Source organism: Phytophthora infestans, genomic scaffold, assembly GCF_000142945.1.
Source record: "Phytophthora infestans T30-4 supercont1.2 genomic scaffold, whole genome shotgun sequence".
NCBI classification, from domain to species: domain Eukaryota; phylum Oomycota; class Peronosporomycetes; order Peronosporales; family Peronosporaceae; genus Phytophthora; species Phytophthora infestans.
The window spans coordinates 4,699,825-4,721,237 of NW_003303757.1; the positions used below are offsets into that span (position 1 = coordinate 4,699,825).

Genomic DNA, 21,413 nt, shown 5'->3' on the forward strand with positions numbered 1-21,413 from the left:
TAGGACGCTCGCACTGCGTCAAAACGGGGCATGCGTCAAAACAAAACGTGGTTGAAGTCACGCCCCTACACCTTTTTATCTTACAGTTTGTATCGGCTAAAAGCTTCAAGCTCCAACTCATGAGCAGCTCATTTGACGATTCCGCTCGTTGTCGTCACTTGTTACTCGCGATTTCGCTATGATTGACGCCTCGTGGGACTCGCTGTCGTATCTGCCGGGCTTCGGCAATGATTTCTGCTCTGAGGCGCTTCCTGATGCGCTCCCCAAGGCGCAGAACAACCCGCAGAAGGTTTGTTCAAAATAAAAAAATGCTGCAATATTTACTCATTGTCAATGATGATGTCTGGTGTAGTGCGCATACGGACTGTACGCGGAGCAGCTCTCGGGCACTGCGTTCACGATGCCGCGTCACAAGAACCAGCGCAGGTGCGGCGTTCGTTGCACAGTGTCATAATTGTGAGAGACTAACGTGGAATTGTTCTGCAGTTGGCTGTACCGGATCCTGCCCCCAGTAGTGCACGAGAAGTACCAGGAGGTGGAACACCCGTTCGTCAAGGCAGACTTTGCTAAGGAGAAGCTCACACCGCAGCAGATGCGGTGGAAGCCCATGCCCTTCCCTGCAGACTCGGAGAAACTGGACTTTATCGACGGACTCCGCACCATTGGTAACGATCGCTTCGTATTGCAATTGCTGCAAGACGAGTTGAGCTGACTGGTACCTTGGTGTTTTAGGCGGAGCCGGGGATCCGACGATGAAGGCAGGGATGGCCATCCACATGTACGCTGCCAATGTATCCATGAAGGACAAGTGCTTTTACAACTCGGACGGAGACTTTTTGATCGGTGCGTTGTTGATATTTCGAATTGGCTCTTAGCTCATTGCTAAATATTGCAAAACGCAGTTCCTCAAACGGGCGACCTCAAGATTACGACGGAATTTGGTCGACTTAAGGTGTCGCCGCATGAGATCTGCGTCATTCAGGTACACACCATGCGATTATGGAGAACAAGATGAAGCATTTTGCTGACCTACAGTTGTATGTTGCTATAATTTAGCGTGGAATCCGCTTCTCAGTTGAGCTGGACGGACCCTCTCGTGGCTACATTCTGGAAGTGTACAACCGTCACTTCATCCTGCCAGATCTCGGTCCTATTGGAGCTAATGGTTTAGCTAACCCACGAGACTTCGAGCACCCGAGCGCTGCCTACGAAGACCGCGATTGCGAATATTTGGTCGTCAACAAGGTAGGCTACCAGTGCGTTGCACGATACTGCGAAAGTTAAAGCTGACTTGTATTTTTCAAGTTTGGTGGACAATTGTTCTCAGCTCGCATGGCCTTCTCTCCGTTCAACGTAGTGGCTTGGCATGGAAACTACGTCCCATACAAGTACAATCTGGACAAGTTCTGCACGATGAACTCGGTGAACTACGACCACCCGGTAAGAAAAGTGAAAACTGTAATATCTTTCCGAAGTTATTTACCAACGTACTTTAATTTCTGCAGGACCCCTCGATCTATTGTGTCCTCACGTGCCAAACAGATGAACCAGGCAATGCAGTGGCAGACTTTGTCATTTTCCCGCCTAGATGGATGGTACGTCAGTCAATTTACCATCGTTTCGCATTTGTATTTTTTTTCTAACTGTAAGTGTCGATCTGTAGGTTCAAGAGCACACGTTCCGTCCTCCATACTTCCACCGCAACTGTATGAGCGAGTACATGGGAATGATCTACGGTACCTACGACGCCAAGAAGGGAGGAGAGGATGGATTTGCGCCGGGTGGTGCTTCTCTTCATAGCGTTGACACGCCACACGGTCCGGACGCTGCAACGTTCCTTGCTGCTTCTAATGCGGAGCTCAAACCCCATAAATTCGATGGTGGACTCGCGTTCATGTTCGAGTCGACGTACCTGGTCAAGTTGACGAACTATGCGCTTCACTGCGACCACAACGACGAGAATTACTGGAAATGCTGGCAACAAATGCCAAAGCTTTTCAACCCCAAGCAGGCCTAGGACAGAGTAGCAGGACACTGACCTGTATCTGAAAAAAAAAACTGCATTAATACTCCCTTTGAGTTCTATGAATCTCGCTGCATGACGAGCGCTACGCCGGCCAGCGTCCACTTCGCCTTCGGTTGGATTGTGTTAAGTGTAGCCAGGAACACGTACGTCGGTCCTCGCAGTGTTGTCTGGTACACAGGACAATCAAATACCTCCTTATTGCGTCGGAAATGACCCACTGCTGTGGCTTCCCACTTGCTGTCAATCACCACAGCTCGTGCATAGATTACAGGTGCAGCAGGCAACAGCTCCTTCGGCATGGGGTCCACCAAATGTCCACCACAAGCAATGGAATCGACATCGTACGAGAAGGGTGACGTCTTTTCGCCGTCTTTCATTGGGAACTCCCATCGTGCGCCTTCCATGAACAAGCCGTGGATGTATGCGCCCATTTCAGGATAGGATTCGACGCCCTCAGCTTCTGTGATTGGAGTCACATGTGTTTCGATAGCCATGGAGTCGAGCGGAATACCGTGGGTTCGTGCGGTGCACTGCTTGATAGCAGTGAGGAACGCGGTAGGATTAAAGAGCCCCGAGATCCACATCGAATACGGCAACCGGAACTCACTCGTCCAGTTCGAGAGGAACTGGATGCGATCCAACAGATCTGCGAACCAAAGAGACAACGACTTACGAGACCACCACGCGTAGCGCTCCCAGGAACACATGTGCAGCACATTGCGACCAGGTACTTGGTTGATTAACAAAGCCGCCATGAGATCTTCCATCGGTTCCGTCATGTTCAACGTGCCTTGAATTCCTTTCGTGAGCTCAATCAGGCTACTTTGAATTTCGTGGAGCAGTGTGTGCATACGAGCTGCTTCTTGCAGTGCAACCACAACGTACGGAGATTGATCCGTTGTCAGAAGCGGTTCTGCCTTTGCTTGTAAGTCAGCAAGGTCAATCTCTGGTGGAAGTTTTTCCAGTAGATCTTCCACAATCGCATACACTTGGGCGTTTTCGCTTACTGCTCCACCTGAACTCGTTGCTGCAGAGCCACTAGGAGGCGTAGATGGCCCTGCAGATGGCTGGGACTTGGCAATAGTTGCGAATAATTCGTTGGCCGCCTCTACCAGATACCCCACTTCTGCGTTAGGATGTAGTCCGTACACCGTAGGCGATTCGCTTGGCAATTGCGTTTCAATGTGGTCGACATACTTGCTATAGCTGTAAGTGAATGGATCTGGGCATTTGAAGCCAGCAGTGAGCTCCTTGCCCTGCAGAATTTCTCGGGTGAAGACTTCGTTTAGATACGTGTTGTTAGTGATACGGTCCCAATGGTCCGTGATGTGTCCTCCATACATGATTTCACCGAAAATGTAGCGCAAATCGTCCCATGGTAAGCTCTTCGACCTGCTAGTCGCCGCAGTGTCAAGGTACCGTCGAAGTACGTCCGAGCAGATGAGTAAGTCTCCGGTGTTGAAGCTGTACGGACGACTCCATCCTTGACACCCGAATCTTCGTCGTCCCAATACCAGCGCGTGGAAGAAACACAGTGCGAATAAACAGCCTTGATACTCGTTAGGCTGCGCACAGTCTTCGAGTTGTTGGACAGAGAAATTAGCCCACGCACGACGCAAATTGCTCTTCAGGTCGGTCGGAGCTTCGTTTGCAACTTTTGAAGTAGCGACTCTGGCAGGTTACTGAGCGATGCTAACGCTGGCCCCTCAGAAGACAGAAAACATCGGAAATTCTGGTCTGCAGACACAGAGTAAACCTCCAGTGAGCGCTCCAACCTAGGTAACCATGATTGCATCAGATGGATATTCTGAAGGATCACCCAGCTTCCTTCCCGAGAGGATTTCATAAGTGTATTGTCAGCATATTCCTCCTGTCCTTGACCCATCGAAATGTTCGTAAGATTTCCTCGTTCGTACGTGAACTCAAACTTTTTACCAAGTGTTTCCACCCACGAGGTTGGATCAACACCAGAAAATAATACGAAGAACATCGGAGTTGAGGCGCTAGTTTCTTGATACGCAGCCTCCATGTCAAAAGGAGGCTGTTGTACCATCTGCTTCCCAAAAGTATCACTGAGAAAGGATCTCAGGGCAAAGATCATTCGATCCGGACGCAAGACCCGGACAAGGTGCAGCAACTGGATTGGTGTGACCGATGTTTTGAATTGCCCCGGAAGAGGCTTCAACTCCGGCTTTTCCGCATCGCACCATTCTCTCCACTCGTCACTATCAGACCGCATGAGCGTCGTGAGCTTCTGCAGCCCTGCTATGCTTTCTTCAAGTTTACGCACGCGCAGCCACACCGTCTCGGTCATCCACTCGCTAAGAAGTCCCATTCCTGAGCCCATGTCACTCGCAGTACCGCAAGTCACGAGCTGCCGTACATCGACTGCCTCGATCTTCATTTCGGACCGCAAAATTGCAAAGCACAGCTGTGTGGCTAAAGTCAGCTTATCCTTCTCGAAAAGACCACGACGAATGTAATTAAAAACAACGTCGGTGATGGAGTTTTTGAGCTGTGTGCACCGCGCTTCGACCTGGGCATTTGAAGGCATTTCTTGCTGATCTGTTTCTTTCATGAGAACATCCAGATCTTGTTCGGTATTGCTGTCCACGACTCGATCTGCCAATAGTAAATCCGAATTCCACTGAAAGCGTTGCGAAACGATAATCTTCTTAGCAGCAGCCTTTAAGCGACCGAGTAGCCCACCGCCACTTGAGGATGGCGGCCTCCCAGGGTCCTTGTCGGGTTGAACCAGGTCAATACCGCGCTGAAAGATCACAACGTATGCATTCAGAGAATACACATAATACGAATGCATGCGATGCATCCCATTCATGAGAAAGAACAGAAGTGCTCCACGATTCGCCACTGACTGGTACTTTGCGCTCAGCTCGTTAATTTGGACCTCATACTCCGTAGCCTTGGCGGCCTTTTTCGCGATTTCCTGAGCTGTAGCTTTAGTTGTCTCCAAATCTGTGATTACCTGCACATTTTCCGTAACATCGCCTTCAGCGTCGGCTAAACTTGACAGAATACGGTCCTCCAACGTCTGAATTCGAATTTTGAATTCGTTCTGCTGATGGATGAGTGCAGTACGGACTTTCGCTATCTTGGACCACTCTTTGCGTACTACAAGCGATAAAAGTTGGTCCTCTAAACCTTGCTGAGTCACAGCAAAGTTGACCATCGATGTCTCTGCCTGCAGCTCAGGCGGGTAGTGTGGATTCGACAATTTTGTGTGTAGATACAGACGGAAATCGGGGTGTAGCTCAACCAACTTGTCTCCCATTTTCAGTAAAGTTTTATGTCCGCGCACCGTAGTAGACCGAGAGATCACCGGCCACAAACACACTTCCAGCTTTTCCCCCATGTTTTCTACGATCACCGTGTACCCGTGCTCCACTGCTGATTCCAATAGAAGAGGCAGATTTGGCTGGTCTTGACGTACAACCTGCAGTGAACTTGGTGCAGCACGCCGAGCATGCTTCTCCATTTCTCGCAGCCAATATATACCTTGAAGTTGTGGGTCAATCAATAGCGGGGCGCGAGAGCTATTGCGCACGATAGCGCCATTCTCGACCGACACACGGTCACTCGGAAGGCCTTTTGTGTTCCACTCAGCAATTTCCGATGGTGTCGCAAGAATCTGCAATGGGTTGCCGACTTCAGTCATAGCGGTGGGTGGTACCTTATCTTTATCAGCCTTTGATGATGATTCAGCCAACGATTTACGCAGGAACGGCAGCCACTTTTCGTTGATTAGCAAATCTCTGAAGGGCTTTGTGAAGGCACCGACGTACGACACAAAACTCGCAGCGATCACAACGTCGCAGACCAACATTTCAGCACTTGCGCGGAGCTGTTCGAGTTCATTAGCCCACCGTTCACTTTCACTTCCTAGTGCATTTGCTAGCCGTCGAGCGAGTTCCATACGAAGTCGTCCCCTCTCCAGCAAGGCCACTGCGTCGAGAACCTCGTTATTGATCTTGTCAAACTCTTCGGTCAAAGTGGAAAGCTTCTCTTCCAGCGCTGTCACCTTTTGATTTACGAGCTCAAGTCTCTCGTTGGCAACCCGTAGCTTTTCGTTAGCTTCTTCTAATGCTCGCTTCTTTGGCTCCACCACAACTATAGCGTCGTAGTAGGCCACAATGTTGATCACCCAAGCACATAGTCCAGCGGCCGCGGAGTTTTTTTTTTCGATCGCTTCCACATTAAAATATTCAAGCTGTAAGAACGGACGAATTTCTTTCCAGTTGACCTCTGGAACCTGCTGGTTGTCCACCAATTCCTTGAATCCTTTCAACTCTTCAACCAAGGCGTTAATATTCCCTAACAATACCTTCTTCGAGGCTTCCCATGATCGATCTTTGTCTTTCACCTTGCCGTTTTTTTGGATGACAATGTTTGGATTCACGCCAGCGAAAAGCACAGTCACAGCACCAAATATGTCGCCCACACCTGCTGGAGGCTTCGCCATAGTCTTACAGTTTCCAAGATCTTTTTTGTTGAGTGTATCTAAAGCTGCCATCGCGGCATCGACCATCGGTTGAGCTTGCGCAAGATCTGCCTCCGTATCCGCCTTCTTCACGGACACATCAGTCTGAATGACGGCACATTTCTCACGCTCGACGTTTGCTCGAGCTGTTTCATTCTCCACGATTTCTTTTTCTTTCCGCAGTCGTGCAGCAAGCTCCTCTACAATCACTTTCTTCTTCTCAGCTTCTTCTAGCGTGCGTTTCAACTCTTCCTCCATCGTTGCCACAATATCTCCTGTTGACTCCATCTTCTCCAAGCCACTTTGGAGCCGTTGCATTGCTTTTTGATGGTTCGTGTGCTTCTGCAATAAAAGTCGCCGGTACAATGTCAGGCACTCGAGATACGACTTCGGAGTGGAATATACGTGGCGCTTTTCGTGTGATAAGAACTCCTTCGCTACAGTATTTGTGCTCTGGAAAGCAAAGGGCATGAAATTTTGTACAGCCATCACGACATGCTCGGGAGGATTCAGCTGAGGGAGACTTTCGAAGGATATAAAGCGCGCAGCAACCGAGCGCAATGCTTCTTTTGGCCACGGCTGAAACCAGTCGATAAGCGCGCAATTCACCAATGCCGGGAACTTTCGCGCTCGCATCCGGAAGTCGGCAGTTGCCGGAGAGAAACAAAGAACAATGTGCAGGTTGCGTTTGATTTCTTGTATAAACCATCGCCAAGCACGCTCCTTTTCGGAACCTTCAGAGCTAAGATTCATGGCGGCACTGGAGTCGCCAATAGGGTTTGAAGCAGCACTTGCTGCCAACGCAGCCATCATCTTTGGCTGGAACTGTTGAATTAGATTCGTTTGCTCGTCGGCGTTGTACAAATCTGGAACATTTCCACTTGACAGAAGGTCGTTTAAATACACGAGCATTCGTTCGTTCTTGATCTGGTTGTCGTCGAAGAGGAAAACAACACCGTCACCTTTAACGCCCGCCTTCAGGAACATATTCTGAAGATCCGTTTTGAAGTCCAGTAATGAGTATGCCTGCGTAATTGTGATCTCGACAAGCGAGTATCCACAAATGAAAGCACTTAAGCGTGCCAATGATTTCCGTCCACTCCCACCAACACCGACGAGTAGTGCATGACCCGATGGGTTTGAAATTATGCGCACGATCCGAGCAATATGCTCCAAGGCATCCTTGAACAATACCAGATCCATCTTCCCGTTTAGCTCATTGTACTCGGACAGTGCTTCTTCAACTGTAGCATGCAGGACTTGGACGGACACGACTTGGTCGTATTCGTTCGTACGCAAACCGTTCACAAAATGACAAAATAAAATCGGGTCCGACTGAAGCAGGGACGACTCCTTACCGTTTTCTGAGCCTGACGCAGCAGGGGCAAAATAACGCATGAAGTTCAGCGCAGGAAAGCACTTCCGTGCTTGCTGCTGCACGATAGACGTGAATTTGGCTTGATCTTGTGCTGACACTAAGCGGTCTCCATAGACGCGGGCCGATTCGTGCACCCACAACAGCGCAAACTTTAGCGGATCTTCAAAGGTCGGTGGCTTCGCCATCAGCAAACCTTGGAAGACATTCGCTACATGCCGAATATTAAACTCGTAATGAAAGTTTGCAGCCGTCTTCCGAAACGTGCTGCAAACCTGCACGTGAAGATTTAGTGCAGCTTTCAGTATAGACTGGGACATCTTCCGGATATCTTCAACAAAATCAGCCGCGTAACCTTCGAGAAAAGTGGTGTAAATTACTTGTAGGCTTGCTGCACTGAGTTGTGGTAGCGCAAACGTTACGAAATGCCGTTGAAGTCGCGGGTTGATATTGAAACTTCCAGCATTGGGGTTCATGCAACTCAAAAACTGCACATTTACGATCTGTTTCAGCGAGAACTTAGCTCTGTCGTACCAATGGCCATAGTCCAAATACTGGCGGAGTAAAGCGATGGCACTTTGGGTCCCATACGGGTCGATTTGAGGAAGGTTCAGGTCATCAAGGAAGTAGATCAACTGTTCCCCAACCGTAGGCCCAAATGTTGAGCCAACTCGTTTCGATAGCTTTGACTCGAGTATAGCTTGGAGCGCGTATGCATTTGTGTAGTAATTGAAGTTGATACTCATGCTAGCCGCTGGTCCTTTCGTTGACATTGTTGACGATGCAGACGAAGAAGCAGATCCCCGACAGTCTAGGTTATTAAGCAAGCCTTGAATCAGCTGGGTCTTGCCAGTGCCTGCGTTGCCACACAGCATGAACGGACGCTCTTCACGGACCATTACGCTCATCCAACTCGTGATTGAGGCAGTCTCGGGAGTAGGCACAGTAACCGATGACATGGCAACAGATCCATCGAATTGAACAGCCTTAAAGTACGGCGACGCGCGCCATGTATCGAACGAAAGTGTGTTAGGGTCAAGCCAATAATCGAAGACAGTATCACGAGCGGGAAACTTGATGTGCTTAAACTCGCTTCTCCACCATTCACTAAATAATTTGCGATAATCTGTTCCATCATCCGTGATCGTAAGAGCAGCACCAAATGCCCAGACAGAGATGAACCCACTCAGAATGTCAACTTTCTTCGAATCCCGAAGCGTTTCAGCGTCCAGTACGGCGTCAAGGAAGTAAAGGTACGTATGAACCAAAGTTATTTCCTGCATGGGCACGATAGTCTTACAAGACTGCTTCACGAATGCAATAATTGGATCGATGTACTTGTTCATAGCTTCTCCCAAAGCTGTACGCTGCTGAACAGACGTTCCTTTAGTCGCTACCCAGCTCGCCAAGAACGATCTCCACTGAAAGCCATCATCATCAGAAATATACAAGATACCCGCGCGCGAGACGGTAGCGGGGGTTGCATATTTCAAATCTCGAATTTCAAAAAGAAGTCGCATATTCGGCTTGACAGGAATACGCTCATTTGACGCAAGGGTTAACATTTTATTGTCATCCATGACGGAATTCATCGATTCAATCCAATTAGCATCCAGATCTCCATCCAATACGATCCATTTTGGCCGAGTGTCTGTAGCTGAACCACTGGCCACATCACGCATTATCTTAGACAGAAGACCATCTTTCCACTCTCGTGTCCCGAGCACCATATAGCCGTACAGGTCTTCAGTAGAAACCGCCTTGGGGTTGAGATCAATAACTCTTGTCACGTATTCCTCACCTTTCTTCTTTCGGGCAGCGACAAGAGTTTCACAGCACTCAGTCTTGCCACTTCCAGGTGGCCCCATTACGAAGACACAGTGGCGGATGGCTAATAATTCTTCCAGCTGAATAACTTTGAGCCGAAATTGCTCATGAGGCCAAAGTCCGCGATCTTCGCACGCAACGTGTACATACTTTTCCATTACCTCGTCGATTTTACGAGGTAGATTTAAGTTAGGGAACAGGTCGCTAAGCAGGCCGTTAAACACGAGGAGGTCTTGCTTCACGATTTTGGGCAAGTTAAAATCTCGGAGTGAGCGCATCAGGATTTCATGCTCAGAAAGCTTCGGTTCGGCACGCTTGAACGATCCAGCGACAACAAGTACACTCTTGACTGCTCTTAGACCCCAGTCGTAATGATCTTGCTTAGAAAGAAGCTCGCTAAGTAGTGAATACAGACTAAAAAACTTTGCAGCTAGCAGCTTGGCTTCTCGGAATCCTTCCGCCATTAGCATGTTTTCACAAATCAGCACAAGATCGGGTGCCATAACTGTAATGGGGCGAAATAGTGCTTTTAAGCCTTCGGGTAGTTCCGATCGCCCAAGGTAGCCGGGATTCATCGTGATGAACGTACCACATGTGGGATCGAGCTTGACAGAGTCACCTTCCACCATAACATGCGTGCTTTCACTTCGAATCCCATCGCAGACCGCCTTAAACTGGACGGAGCAAACCGACAGTACTTCTGGCGCTAGTCGGTTGAATTCATCAAAGCAGCCCCATGCTCCTGCACTAGCCAGTCCTTTAAAAATGTTACCTAAATTCTTGTAGTCCATTTCCGGTGAGCAGTTGAATACGTAGCATATTTTGCCGACCATATTTGCCAGATCTTTCGTCGTTTCAGTTTTTCCTGTTCCAGCAGGCCCAGCAGGAGCACAGCCCATCTGAATATGAAGCGCCTGAGTGGCCGTAACATAAATTCTGTCTGTTAGGGGGGTAATCACGAGCCTTGGACCATTTCCCAAATACTCAAATCCGTAGTCAAAAGTAGCGTCACAAATCTCGAGATATGTGTGGTTTTGATCATCCGACCGTCTTTGCTTTAGCTGTGACTGCCAAAGAAACGAACTAGGCGAGGTGATCTCTTCGTATAGGAGCTTCTGTACAATATCCCGTGAATGTGCGTCCATCGTAATCATGCACATTGCTCGCTGGCGATCTCCTTTGGACAAGGTAGTTTGTGTCAGCTTAATGAGATCAGTAAGCTGAATCACAATTTTCTTCAAAAGCTCTTTCATGGCCGTCGCGTGGCCTTTCGATAGTAGCCCAAAAGCACTCTCAACACTTCTCGCATATTCAATTCCAGCCACAAGTAAAGCAATTTGAGCAGCATCCACGTTATCCTTTTGTGTCACTCCTTCAGTAGCTGATGGAACCTTTTGCAATAGCCAGTCCACTCGGTTTTGCTCGGGGAATCGAGTGATCGATCGAGTTGCATGTCCCTTTAAGGTAAGTTGCATAGACTCCAATATCGTCTGCATGTACATCTCCACCTTACCTTCCAAATGTAATTTGTTCTCAAATGATATCATTTCTTTTGTAAAGTCGTTGGAAATGAAGTGGGTAGCCAACATTGAGCCGCCTGCCCCACCACGTTCCATCGCTAGTTGGAGTGTTTGTGTAGCCAGGAATACCTTCTCGAGGTGAACCATTATCTTCTGTGGGTTACTGCCATTCGATAAGATATCGAGTAAATCAGCTTCAGAAATGAAATAAAAACGCGGGAACATGCGGCGTTTTGAGTCAAGATACTCTTTCAGTGCTTGCTGGCACTTCTCCAACCGGGCACGAAGGTCATTCAGCAATGCAAGCAGTCCAGGAAGCTGGCAGGCTAGCAAGATATTTCCCGGCGGTTCTTGGTCCCACATCTTGTCCAGCGTTTGTCGAACGAGCTCATCCACATGTTCAAATCTCGCAGCTTCGTCAGGAAGCTCCCGTTTAACTTCTTCCGACTGCATGAAGAGCGGCTCCAAATACGACCACGACCGCTGTATTTCCAGCAACGCTCCAGCAATTTCGGAAACGAGCATAAGCTTCGACCGCCATTGTTGTGTCTGCTCTTGAAAGAACCTATTTCGCCCTGAAGACATGCCTTGCACAAGCAACTGATCAGATTCCAGCATCTCTACGTCATCTTCCGCCATGTGTAGTAACGGCACCGCCGTGTCTTTGTACGGTGTCATTGTTAGGCAAATAGTCGACCAACGGTTCTCGAGTTCTTGCATAACAGACTCTTGTTTGGCCTCCTTCTGTGCTCGGTCTGTGATTTCTTCCACATCGCGCTGAAATTCATGCAAGTTTAAAGCTAGAATATCTGTAAACTTAAGAGATGGGTTGTCGTCTGGGCACTCGAAGGTCTTGCCTGTGACAGCAATGAGATCTTGCCAATGGCGTCTTCGCATCGATGGATGACGCAAAGCTTGAAACAGCGGACACGTGCTCAAAAAGTCTTTTACAAGGCGTTCAAACATTTTGAACGCGTCACAGTCCCGGATGTCCTTGTGGGTGGCTTTCACTAGCGATAGAAATGCCTTGGCTTCTTCTTCCAATACAACGCCATCGATCATGCTCCACGGAATTCCTCGCGATAGATCAATTTTCCTTGTTACTTCTGAGATGGAGTCCCACATTTGATGACAGTGTTGCAGTGTCCGCTGAATAGCTTTCAAAATGGAAGCGCACGGGTCCATCAAATCTTCACATTCCAGAATTTCTGCAATATGCTTCTTGCGCTTGAAAGCTGCCTTGTCCTTTCCCGCATTTACCAGCTCTTCGTTGATTAACGATAGAGCGGCATTAACTCCAGTAGAAAAACTCCAGAAGCTCTTTATCTTAAGCTGTGCTTCTTTTGCTTGCAACTCTTCCACATACGCAGCAACCTCGTCACGGAATTTTAAACTCTGGGTCGCGATTAATGGTGCGATACGATTACTTGCAGCTGGAACCTTCTTCAGGACCTCACCCCAAGCGCTTTCAACAGCCATCAATATGTCTTGTTCCTTTGCTACCACAATGCCTGCGTCCTTAAGAAAAGCGATTTCTGCTCGGAGTTCTTCGATCGATAAAGATGTCGCTTCTCCGCGCTTCTCGACCATGAAGACATGCTCTTTTAGTTTGATTAACGCAGCTGTGATTTGATCGGGTGTCCAGGTTGGGTCTGACAAAGGTTGTTCCAGACCGATATTGCACTCTCGCGTCGACTGCTGGAGTCCTTGCAAATCATGCAACACTTGATCCAGTACGAGCTTACCCGTCATTAAGTTCATTTCACGAGTAACAATGTCGTCGAATGTAGCCATGTACGGAGATCCACGGATCTGACCGGCACTGCCACCAAATGTACCTTGGAATTCGATTTTGACTTCATATTCCCCCGGGCTTGGTACCGTGTAACTCACTAAGTACTTGCCGTTAAGCAGGTCCTGAATTTGTAAGCTCGGCAAGAACATTGGGCCAGATTCATCTGCAGAAACTTCCACGACAAATTCGTCTCCACCCCGCGTCCGCAAGTTACGCTGAGCATCTCTCGCTTGAATCATGAAGCAAGTAGGCTCACCACTAGCACCTTCAGACAATACACCAGGGCCGTACGCAAAACATAAAGGCGCATGAGTAACAGAGAAATAGTTATACGTTTGAAAAGTCGTCGTGAATGAATCACTCTGCAGTGCGACGCGGATCTGAACATCCCCGGCAGGAAATGCGGAGAAGTCTGGTGCTACAACATTTAGCGTGTGATCATTGACATATTCACCTGGAACGTCCACAGATCCTTTTCGAGACGAGAATCTGATGGTCACAGGCTTATTGACAAAATCAATGCCTTCTATCACCAAAGGCGTACCACCCGTAATCGGTCCAAAGTCCGGGAAAATAGCTGTAATACCATACGGGGGTCCAACGACGCAGCTAACGTCTAGGTAGAAAATGTCATTGAGCCATACATTAGCCCAGCCACCGAAAACAATGAGACGGCTACCCTTATCATCGTAGGCTAGTGTAGTGTCACTTCGTCCGCAAGGGGGGGTTCCCTCGATCTCTGGAATACTCCAGCTCAGTTCACCCGTATCAAGCACACTCAGATCGTTCATATAGCTCCCTTGTGCGTTGTAGTTGTTCGCTTCTCCAACGACACCCCCAAACACGAAAACTTTCGCGTGAGGAATAGCTAAAACTGCACAGCAAGCGTGATTCCATCTCGGTAGCGTCGTAGCCATATGAGTGCCTTCCACCAGAGTCCACGAGTTCACCGTCGAGTCAAATATATGCAAGTCATTAAACTGAGCCACACTATTCCAGCCTCCGCATACGAGCATCAGATCATCCACCGCGCATGCTTGGTGACCAGCTCGTTTGTCCGGTGATTTGCCCTTGCATGTAACTTTAGTCCAGCTCAGATCATCGGTGCGTAGCATATACAAGTCGTCGAAGTCTCTTCGGCCGTACCCTGTGCCCCCATATCCTCCAAACACGTATATATTGCGTCGAACAGCCACCGCTGAATGGGCCCCTCTTGGTGCTGGCAGTGCTGCGGTCACAGGTTTGGCCACACTAGCACGATGGATATTACTGTTGAGACCCCCAGAGCCCGCTCCAGATTGGCTCCAGTCCAGTGTAATCGGATTAAAGATCCACAAGTCGTTGAACCTTGTGGCGCTGCTTTGAAAACCGCCGAAGACGTAGATCTTGTTGTCCACGACAGTTGCCGAGTGTTTCCATCGTGGTGGCGGCCACGCGCCATTTAGGGGCGAGCGTAGTCGCTCCCATTCGCTCGGAGCATTGGCATTTATCTTAAGTGCGAACAGGTCGTTGGTCGGCCCAGGAGGCTCCGCGTAGTCACAACCACCGAACAAATAGCCGCTGGAGCCCACGATGGACAGCGAGTGACCCGAGCGGCGCGTAGGCGGCTCCTCGTTGCGTCTGGCCATCGTCTCCAGCTTGCTCCAACGAAGCATCGGCGCTGAGCCAACGCCTCCACCAGGAACTTCCGCCATCGAGTGCGGAATCGGAGTGAAGGTCTTTTTGGGAGTCGCGCTAATGAGCACCCAGGTTGAACTTGCAGATTTACGGACCAAGGATTGGTTGAGAGGTGGATTAATTTAGACCAATGTGAGCTTTCCGCGACGTTTCAAGATCGGTTTGCCGATCTTCTACCAATTCCACAGTTGACCTGGTCATGGCGTATCGCGATCTGACGGGCCGCTTCCTGGAGCGACGAGCGAATTTGCGCAAGCGCAACCTGCGCTTTCAAATGCGGCCACGGCTGGACAATTCACCGCTGCTCGGCGCGTTGTTTCTCTCGAAACAGGTAATGTAATTACCGTATTACGCAGGTGTCAAGATCATCGCCACCATCTAATGTGAGAAATGCATTGCTTGGTGCAGAGAAGCAAGTCGCAGGCGATGGAGAAGGCTCTACTTCAAGACGCTAATGAATTTCCGGAGGGAAAACACAGCGATGTCCACAAGCCAGAGTGGACACGCTATGCTGACAGCGCAGACGAATCCATTCGCCTCCTGCACGCTAAATGTACGGAATTTGTCAACAGGTCACTTGCGAGTTTGATCTCAGAGGATTAATGACTGAGGGTTGCTGTCATTATCGTGGTTTATCATTGTTGATGTAGTGGAGTATTTGCAGCTGCTACATACTCGACGATTGATGATCCGATTCGATGATTCGGAGGTCCAGCAAGAGCACGAGATAATTTGCCTGACTGAGGAGATCACAGCGTTGTTCCACAAGGCAGATCGATCACTGAAGAAAATTACCAGCGCTTTTGTAGGGGGCGAGGCAAGTCCATCACCAGCAGACCGTCTCGTTCGGTTGAATACACAACGCGCAATTGCAGGCCGACTGCAGCAAATATCGATGCAGTTTCGAACGAGGCAGCGCGAGTATCTTCAGCGACTGCAGCTGCAGAAGTTCGGGAGCGAGATTTTTGACGTAGATGCAATGGAAAAAGGGGCAACAGGTGGAAGTTTTCGATTCGGGAGTAAGGCCACCGCCTTGGCAATGGATCACACCGAATACGATATACGGACTCGAGACATCGAAATTCAACGTATAGCGAAGTCAGTCGCGACGCTGGCGACCATGTTCAAGGAAGTAGCCGAAATGGTGATTGACCAAGGCACGCTCATCGACCGGATCGATTACAACATGGAGCAGGTAACATAACAGTCGCGCTTACTCTCAAACAAAAGTGCAAACAATCCAACTTTTCTGCGGTGCTTGTCTTTTTACTGCCAGGTCGTCGAGAGAATGCGATCCGGGCTGGGCCAGCTCGAGCGCGCAGAGAAATATCAGCGGAATACGCGGCCTGAGCGGTGCATCTTCTTGTTGCTGACACTGATCACACTATGTTTCTTCATCCTCGTCATGAAGCACTCTTGACCAGTACACCTGCTTTCACACCGTCCAGAAACAACGCTCATCAATGCAGGGAGCGTCAGAAAACGCGTGAACACGTAGTTTTTTAAATGTCCCTTTGCCCACCGAGTCAACGATCAGGAATCATGTTAATATTTTACAGGAATTCTTACAGGCAACTGGGGGTAAAAAAAAAACTAATCCTTCGTCTGCCTAGCAACCGATGTAGGCTACTTCTTATCTCAGTATCAATCCCGAACATGTTATCCGAGATAGCCATAACGATTATCATGAGCATATCCCCGAGGAGACCCGTCACCAACAATCGAGAAGACAATCACGAATCAATTACTGTACAATACAGAATCAGCACACAAGACGCTATTCAAGTCTGGTGCGAGTGCGACCCAACACCGACAAATACCTTCTCGCTTCATTCCATTGTCATCTGACTTTCCATCCCATATCTATATAGAGAAGTACCAGGTACCCACGTTGGCTTTAACGGAATCGTAATCGTCGTTTTTAAGCGTCAGCTCACGCATGTCCGTCTTCACTCTAAATATCGCTCGAAATTATGTGAGCTCGAAGCAACCATGGCGGTTTCAAGTTTTTTTTCTCCAGAATATTCGCCATGGTGCCCTCCGCTAGGGACTTGTCGTTAGTTTTTTTTCTTGAGCAGAACACTGATGTTGATCTGTTCATTTTTGTTCCCAATTGCGGATAGAGATACACGGAGCGAAATTCGAGTCGTAATTCCAAAATCAACGTCGTCTATTAGTATTCTAATTTGTGACATTTCTCTGGCCTTTTGTCCGAGTCCTTGTTACTTGTGGGAGGTTCAGCTTGGTAGCACTCATACCATTAATCAAAAGGAATCTGCCATCACTGATGTTCTCGCTCGATAGAAAGAAGCAAGAGTTGACCAATACGATTTCACCTAAGAATACTTCGAACTCTCTTGCCAGGATGTCCACCATTTCGTCCATGTCGTTAACGTGGCTATCATTCTTCAACTTGGTGCTTTTAAACCGTTCTCATATACTCGACGAGATCGTGGTTCATGCATCGCATCTCTTCCAGTCAAGATCGCGTACGAATATTTGCAATCCCGACGCTACGAGCGGGTTTCAAGTCCTTCTCCAAGCAAATCCTAATGTCACTGAAAGGGTGACGAATGCGGTAAACACAGGCTCCAAAAATTCCATCAGTATGGTCTTCTGGGCAGGCATTCCGATAATTCAATTGCAATCATATTATAGGTCCATGCCAAAATAAGCTATTGCTACAAAAACTACAACTTAAGAAATAAATAATTGACATCAATAGTAGTGTATTGGAAAATTTACTACTTAGATGTACAGCACTGCACATTACTTTGCGTTCACGATAGCTGCTACAGTGTTTGCGTCCCAGAAACGCCGATTCATCTTCAGGAACAACACGGTTTCAAGGTGAATAGGCAGCATACGCTGGCGATGGTGGGAAAGAGTATGTTTCGCCACACTTAAAAGACGCTCCACGGTGTTTGACGTCGGCGGGATGAAAAGCACACCATCAAATACCTTCTTTGCACCGCGCCGCTTTTTTCTAGTCGCCAAGACTCTGTCGGCAAAGCCCTGTGGGCGTCCGTGCCTGGTGTCCAGTGTCGTAATTGCGGGTACCGTCTCAAATGGCTGCAACATCAGCTCCTGGTCGTTCGTCATCTCGTCCACGGCGCCTGACAGGGCTACAACGCACGCTCGCTCGAAGTCCACGTCCTTAACAATATTTGCGTCGGCAGCAAGATACTTTTTCACAACGGAATGCTTCTCGATGAGCGCATCTAAGATATCGCGCACATCGAGAAGCGTTACGTTGTCGTCTTGAAGCTTCATGGTGGCCGACTGGAAGTCGCCAAGCTGGCAGTAAAAAAGTAGCTGCAGACTTGCTTGGTCGTGAAGGTGTTGGCGAGAGCCATGGTAAGATTAAAAATGATAGACGAGCGCCTCAGGTTCGCGTTTTGAGCGACCGTTGCTAACAGCCATTCGATTCTGTCTGGAGACCGAGCTTCGTATTTACGCAAAAAAAAGCAGAAAAAACTAGATTTCACGAAAAAATAAAGTACTTTGTTGTAAATACAAAATAACTAATTGGAAAAAGTCATCCAATTTGTAAAAATCAATAATTAAGTGTAAACTATTGTATTGAAGCAGCAATACAATGATTATTTCGGAATACCTGCTTCTGGGTATACCATGTAGATCAATCTGCTGTATACAGTCTTGGTGAGTTCTCCTTGCCGATCAACTGTCGAGGCTGCAACAAATTCCCCGAGCATGTTACCGAGGCGCTCCACAGGGCTCAAGTGCTTTCCAAAAAAGCTATTTCTGCCAGTATACGTGTATTCGGTGTCCATCTTTCTTCGCCATGTAGAAAGGATGTTTATAAGGAGGAATGTCGGTAAGCCTTCATCACTAATTGTAGTTTTAGCTCATGAACTGTTCAGCGTCTTCACGACGACAGGAAAAGGGTATGCATAATCTCACTTGACATTATTTCGCAGCAAGAATTCTGGGCCCGTGCCGTCACTGTAGTATCCGCCTCTTTTAGCTTGAAAAATCCGCGGCACTGGATTAAGATGGAGAGCTGCATGTGAGAGAGATCTATCATAGTCCAGCACTGGGGACCAAGACCATTTATTTACTACTACCACGTAGTATTATAATACCGAGCATATAACTCGCCCGTGCTCAACCAAAAGGTGATGTTTGATGAGCCCGGGTCAACTTGTGCCAAAAAGCCGAACCATATCCAGATCCGAGTAGTTTGTGTAATGCTAACTGCTGATCGCATTTTGTTTTTCATCCTTGGGCATCAGGATCCCGATCGCAAGACCCGGATCGCTCACTCGTCGTTTTCTCAATAAGCACACGCGTCCACCGAGCCCGCAAAGATAATTAGAGTTTCCTCCATCGCTCCGCCAGCCCAGCAGACACAACACGCTCTCAATTGACACGCATAAACAAGTTGTTCCTCGTCATCTGCCCGCGTTTTCATCCTTCCCCCTCTCCACCAGTTCAGAAGTATCCTGTTACCAGCAAAAAAAATACTCTTTATTGGCCAAAAGTATTTTCTGACTTCCTTCATCTTAGTGACTTGTCAATTGAACTCCCTTTTTGTCCAAATTATTGATCCCCTCAAACATGGAGCCGCGTGCACGCCGCCTCAGCAATGCCCGCGAGCCTCCGATGCCCCCCTTAGCACCACAGCAGTATCCTACCAAGAGCTACAGTCGAAGCAGTGGTCGCAGCGCCCGCTCTGTCCGCTCCATGTCCACCGCAGTTGTGCTGCGACTGCTGCTAGGCCTCTTGTGTGTCGGAATCGTCGCCCAGTGGGTCATGTGGAGCTCCAGCGTCGTAAGCACACAGCGCAGCAATACTAATAATCAACCTGACAATGGCTGGATGAATCATCTGCGTCGCATTGAGCACGGGGAGGACACGCCGGGGACTGCGCAGGTTGTGGACACGTTCGAATTCGTGCCGCCAGCCAGCGACCCGACGTATGAGGAGGAACAGCAACGACGAGCACCTTACGACCCTTCAAAGCATAATGAGGACCAGAAACAGGTGGTCGACATGGTGCAATGGGCTTGGAAGGGCTATTCGGAGTATGCGTACGGTCATGACTCGTTGAATGTTAAGACGTACAAGGGCACGGGGTTGCCGGATCATGATATGGCATTGACTTTGGTGGATGCGTTGGACACGCTATATCTCGTTGGAATGTTCGATGAGTTCGACCGAGCGAGTGAATGGGTCGCTAACAATATGGAGCAGAGGATCTTCCTCAGTGGATTCATCAGCTTCTTTGAGACGACGATTCGCTTGATGGGTGGACTATTGTCGTCGTATTGCATGTCGGGACATGTGCACCTTCTTACCATCGCAAATAAGTTGGGAATGGCTCTGTCACCGGCGTTTGAGGTGTATGATCATGGTGTGCCTGCGAAGGATTTTGATATTGTGGTACTTTGCGCTTTTTATCTGGATCAATTCCTGCAACATTGCAGATAGCAATGGTATAAATGACTGATACATGTGATTGTCTGTCGATTACTACAGACCAAACGCACCCGGGCTGCTCCTTCATTAGCAGAAGTGGGAACGTTGCAGATGGAGTTCAAATATCTAGCTCGTCTCACTGGTTACCCAAAGTACCAAGAGCAAGTCGAGCGTATTTCCGATTCAGTACGTTCTTAATTCAACATTTAAGCTGAGAAGCACTACAGACGCAACTAACTGAACGGTTTTTACGTGCACAGCTAGCAAAGCAAGTGGAGGACAAGTACACGAATGGTCTGTTGCCAGTTCAAATTAGTCAAGAGAGCGGAAAGATTACAACTTCTAAAATCACTCTGGGTGCAAACGGCGACAGCTACTACGAGTACCTGCTGAAACAGGTACGCGTGCCTTGTTATGATGTCGACGTAGCTCAAAGATCTGAATCACTCGTTTATATAATCTATGTAGTGGCTTTTATCTGGCAAGAAAGACGACAAGTTCAAGACACAGTATATGACCGCAGTGGATGGCATCACAGACAAGCTTTTGGGGAAATCTAAGCCCAACGGCTTCGTGTTTATCGGCGAGCTCGTATACGGCAAGTTTGAGCCTAAGATGGATCACTTGGTGTGCTTTGTACCGGGTATGTTGGCACTGGGATACAAGAACGGTATGCCGGAGGAACACCTTACACTGGCAAAGCAGCTCATGGAGACCTGTTATCAAATGTACGCTCAAATGGAGGCTAAACTCGCCCCTGAGATCATGTACTTCAACATGAAGGAGAACGTCGAAGAGGATTTGCTCGTCAGTGCAACCGACGCGTTTAATCTCTTGCGTCCTGAAACGGTGGAGAGTCTGATGGTGCTGTATCGAGTCACAAAGGACGAAAAGTACCGTGAATATGGCCGTGAAATCATGAAAGCGTTCGAGAAAAACTGCCGGTTAGAACGTGGCGGGTACGCGAGTATTGGCAACGTGGCCAAAGGCCCCATTCACATTGGTTTCCGCAACGAAATGGAGAGCTTCTTCATCGCCGAGACGCTCAAGTATCTGTTCCTACTGTTTTCCGACGATTCGATGCTGTCTCTAGATGAGATCGTCTTCAACACAGAAGCCCACCCGTTCCCGATAGAGAAAACTGACTCCTAGACAAGTCAAGTACTCGTCTATTATATCGTGCAGCATCTTCAAATATCCTGATGTTATATTATCCTATTCGTAACCAAAGGAATGGAGTTTGATGCCTAACG

At 48.5% G+C, this 21,413-nt stretch overlaps 4 protein-coding genes across 4 annotated transcripts; 3 read left to right on the forward strand and 1 right to left on the reverse strand.

The window, feature by feature from the left end:
• Positions 1 to 178: 178 nt before the first annotated feature.
• On the forward strand, positions 179 to 2,017 carry PITG_01851 (homogentisate 1,2-dioxygenase; the record flags this gene model as incomplete). The annotated part of the gene is made up of 9 exons (XM_002908407.1): positions 179 to 289; positions 353 to 426; positions 487 to 665; positions 733 to 843; positions 903 to 982; positions 1,057 to 1,245; positions 1,306 to 1,440; positions 1,506 to 1,595; positions 1,664 to 2,017. 9 exons carry the CDS (start codon positions 179 to 181, stop codon positions 2,015 to 2,017), a joined length of 1,323 nt encoding a protein of 440 aa, XP_002908453.1.
• Positions 2,018 to 2,082: 65 nt separating this feature from the next.
• Positions 2,083 to 14,735, reverse strand: PITG_01852 (dynein heavy chain; the record flags this gene model as incomplete). Its single annotated transcript, XM_002908408.1, has 1 exon — positions 2,083 to 14,735. One exon carries the CDS (start codon positions 14,733 to 14,735, stop codon positions 3,654 to 3,656), a length of 11,082 nt encoding a protein of 3,693 aa, XP_002908454.1.
• A 182-nt stretch (positions 14,736 to 14,917) lies between these two features.
• On the forward strand, positions 14,918 to 15,922 carry PITG_01853 (syntaxin-like protein; the record flags this gene model as incomplete). Its single annotated transcript, XM_002908409.1, has 3 exons — positions 14,918 to 15,049; positions 15,127 to 15,271; positions 15,369 to 15,922. 3 exons carry the CDS (start codon positions 14,918 to 14,920, stop codon positions 15,920 to 15,922), a joined length of 831 nt encoding a protein of 276 aa, XP_002908455.1.
• A 3,377-nt stretch (positions 15,923 to 19,299) lies between these two features.
• PITG_01855 (mannosyl-oligosaccharide alpha-1,2-mannosidase, putative) lies at positions 19,300 to 21,312 on the forward strand (the record flags this gene model as incomplete). The annotated part of the gene is made up of 4 exons (XM_002908410.1): positions 19,300 to 20,124; positions 20,221 to 20,346; positions 20,421 to 20,558; positions 20,629 to 21,312. The coding sequence occupies 4 exons, from the start codon at positions 19,300 to 19,302 to the stop codon at positions 21,310 to 21,312; spliced, it is 1,773 nt and encodes a 590-aa protein (XP_002908456.1).
• Positions 21,313 to 21,413: the final 101 nt, after the last annotated feature.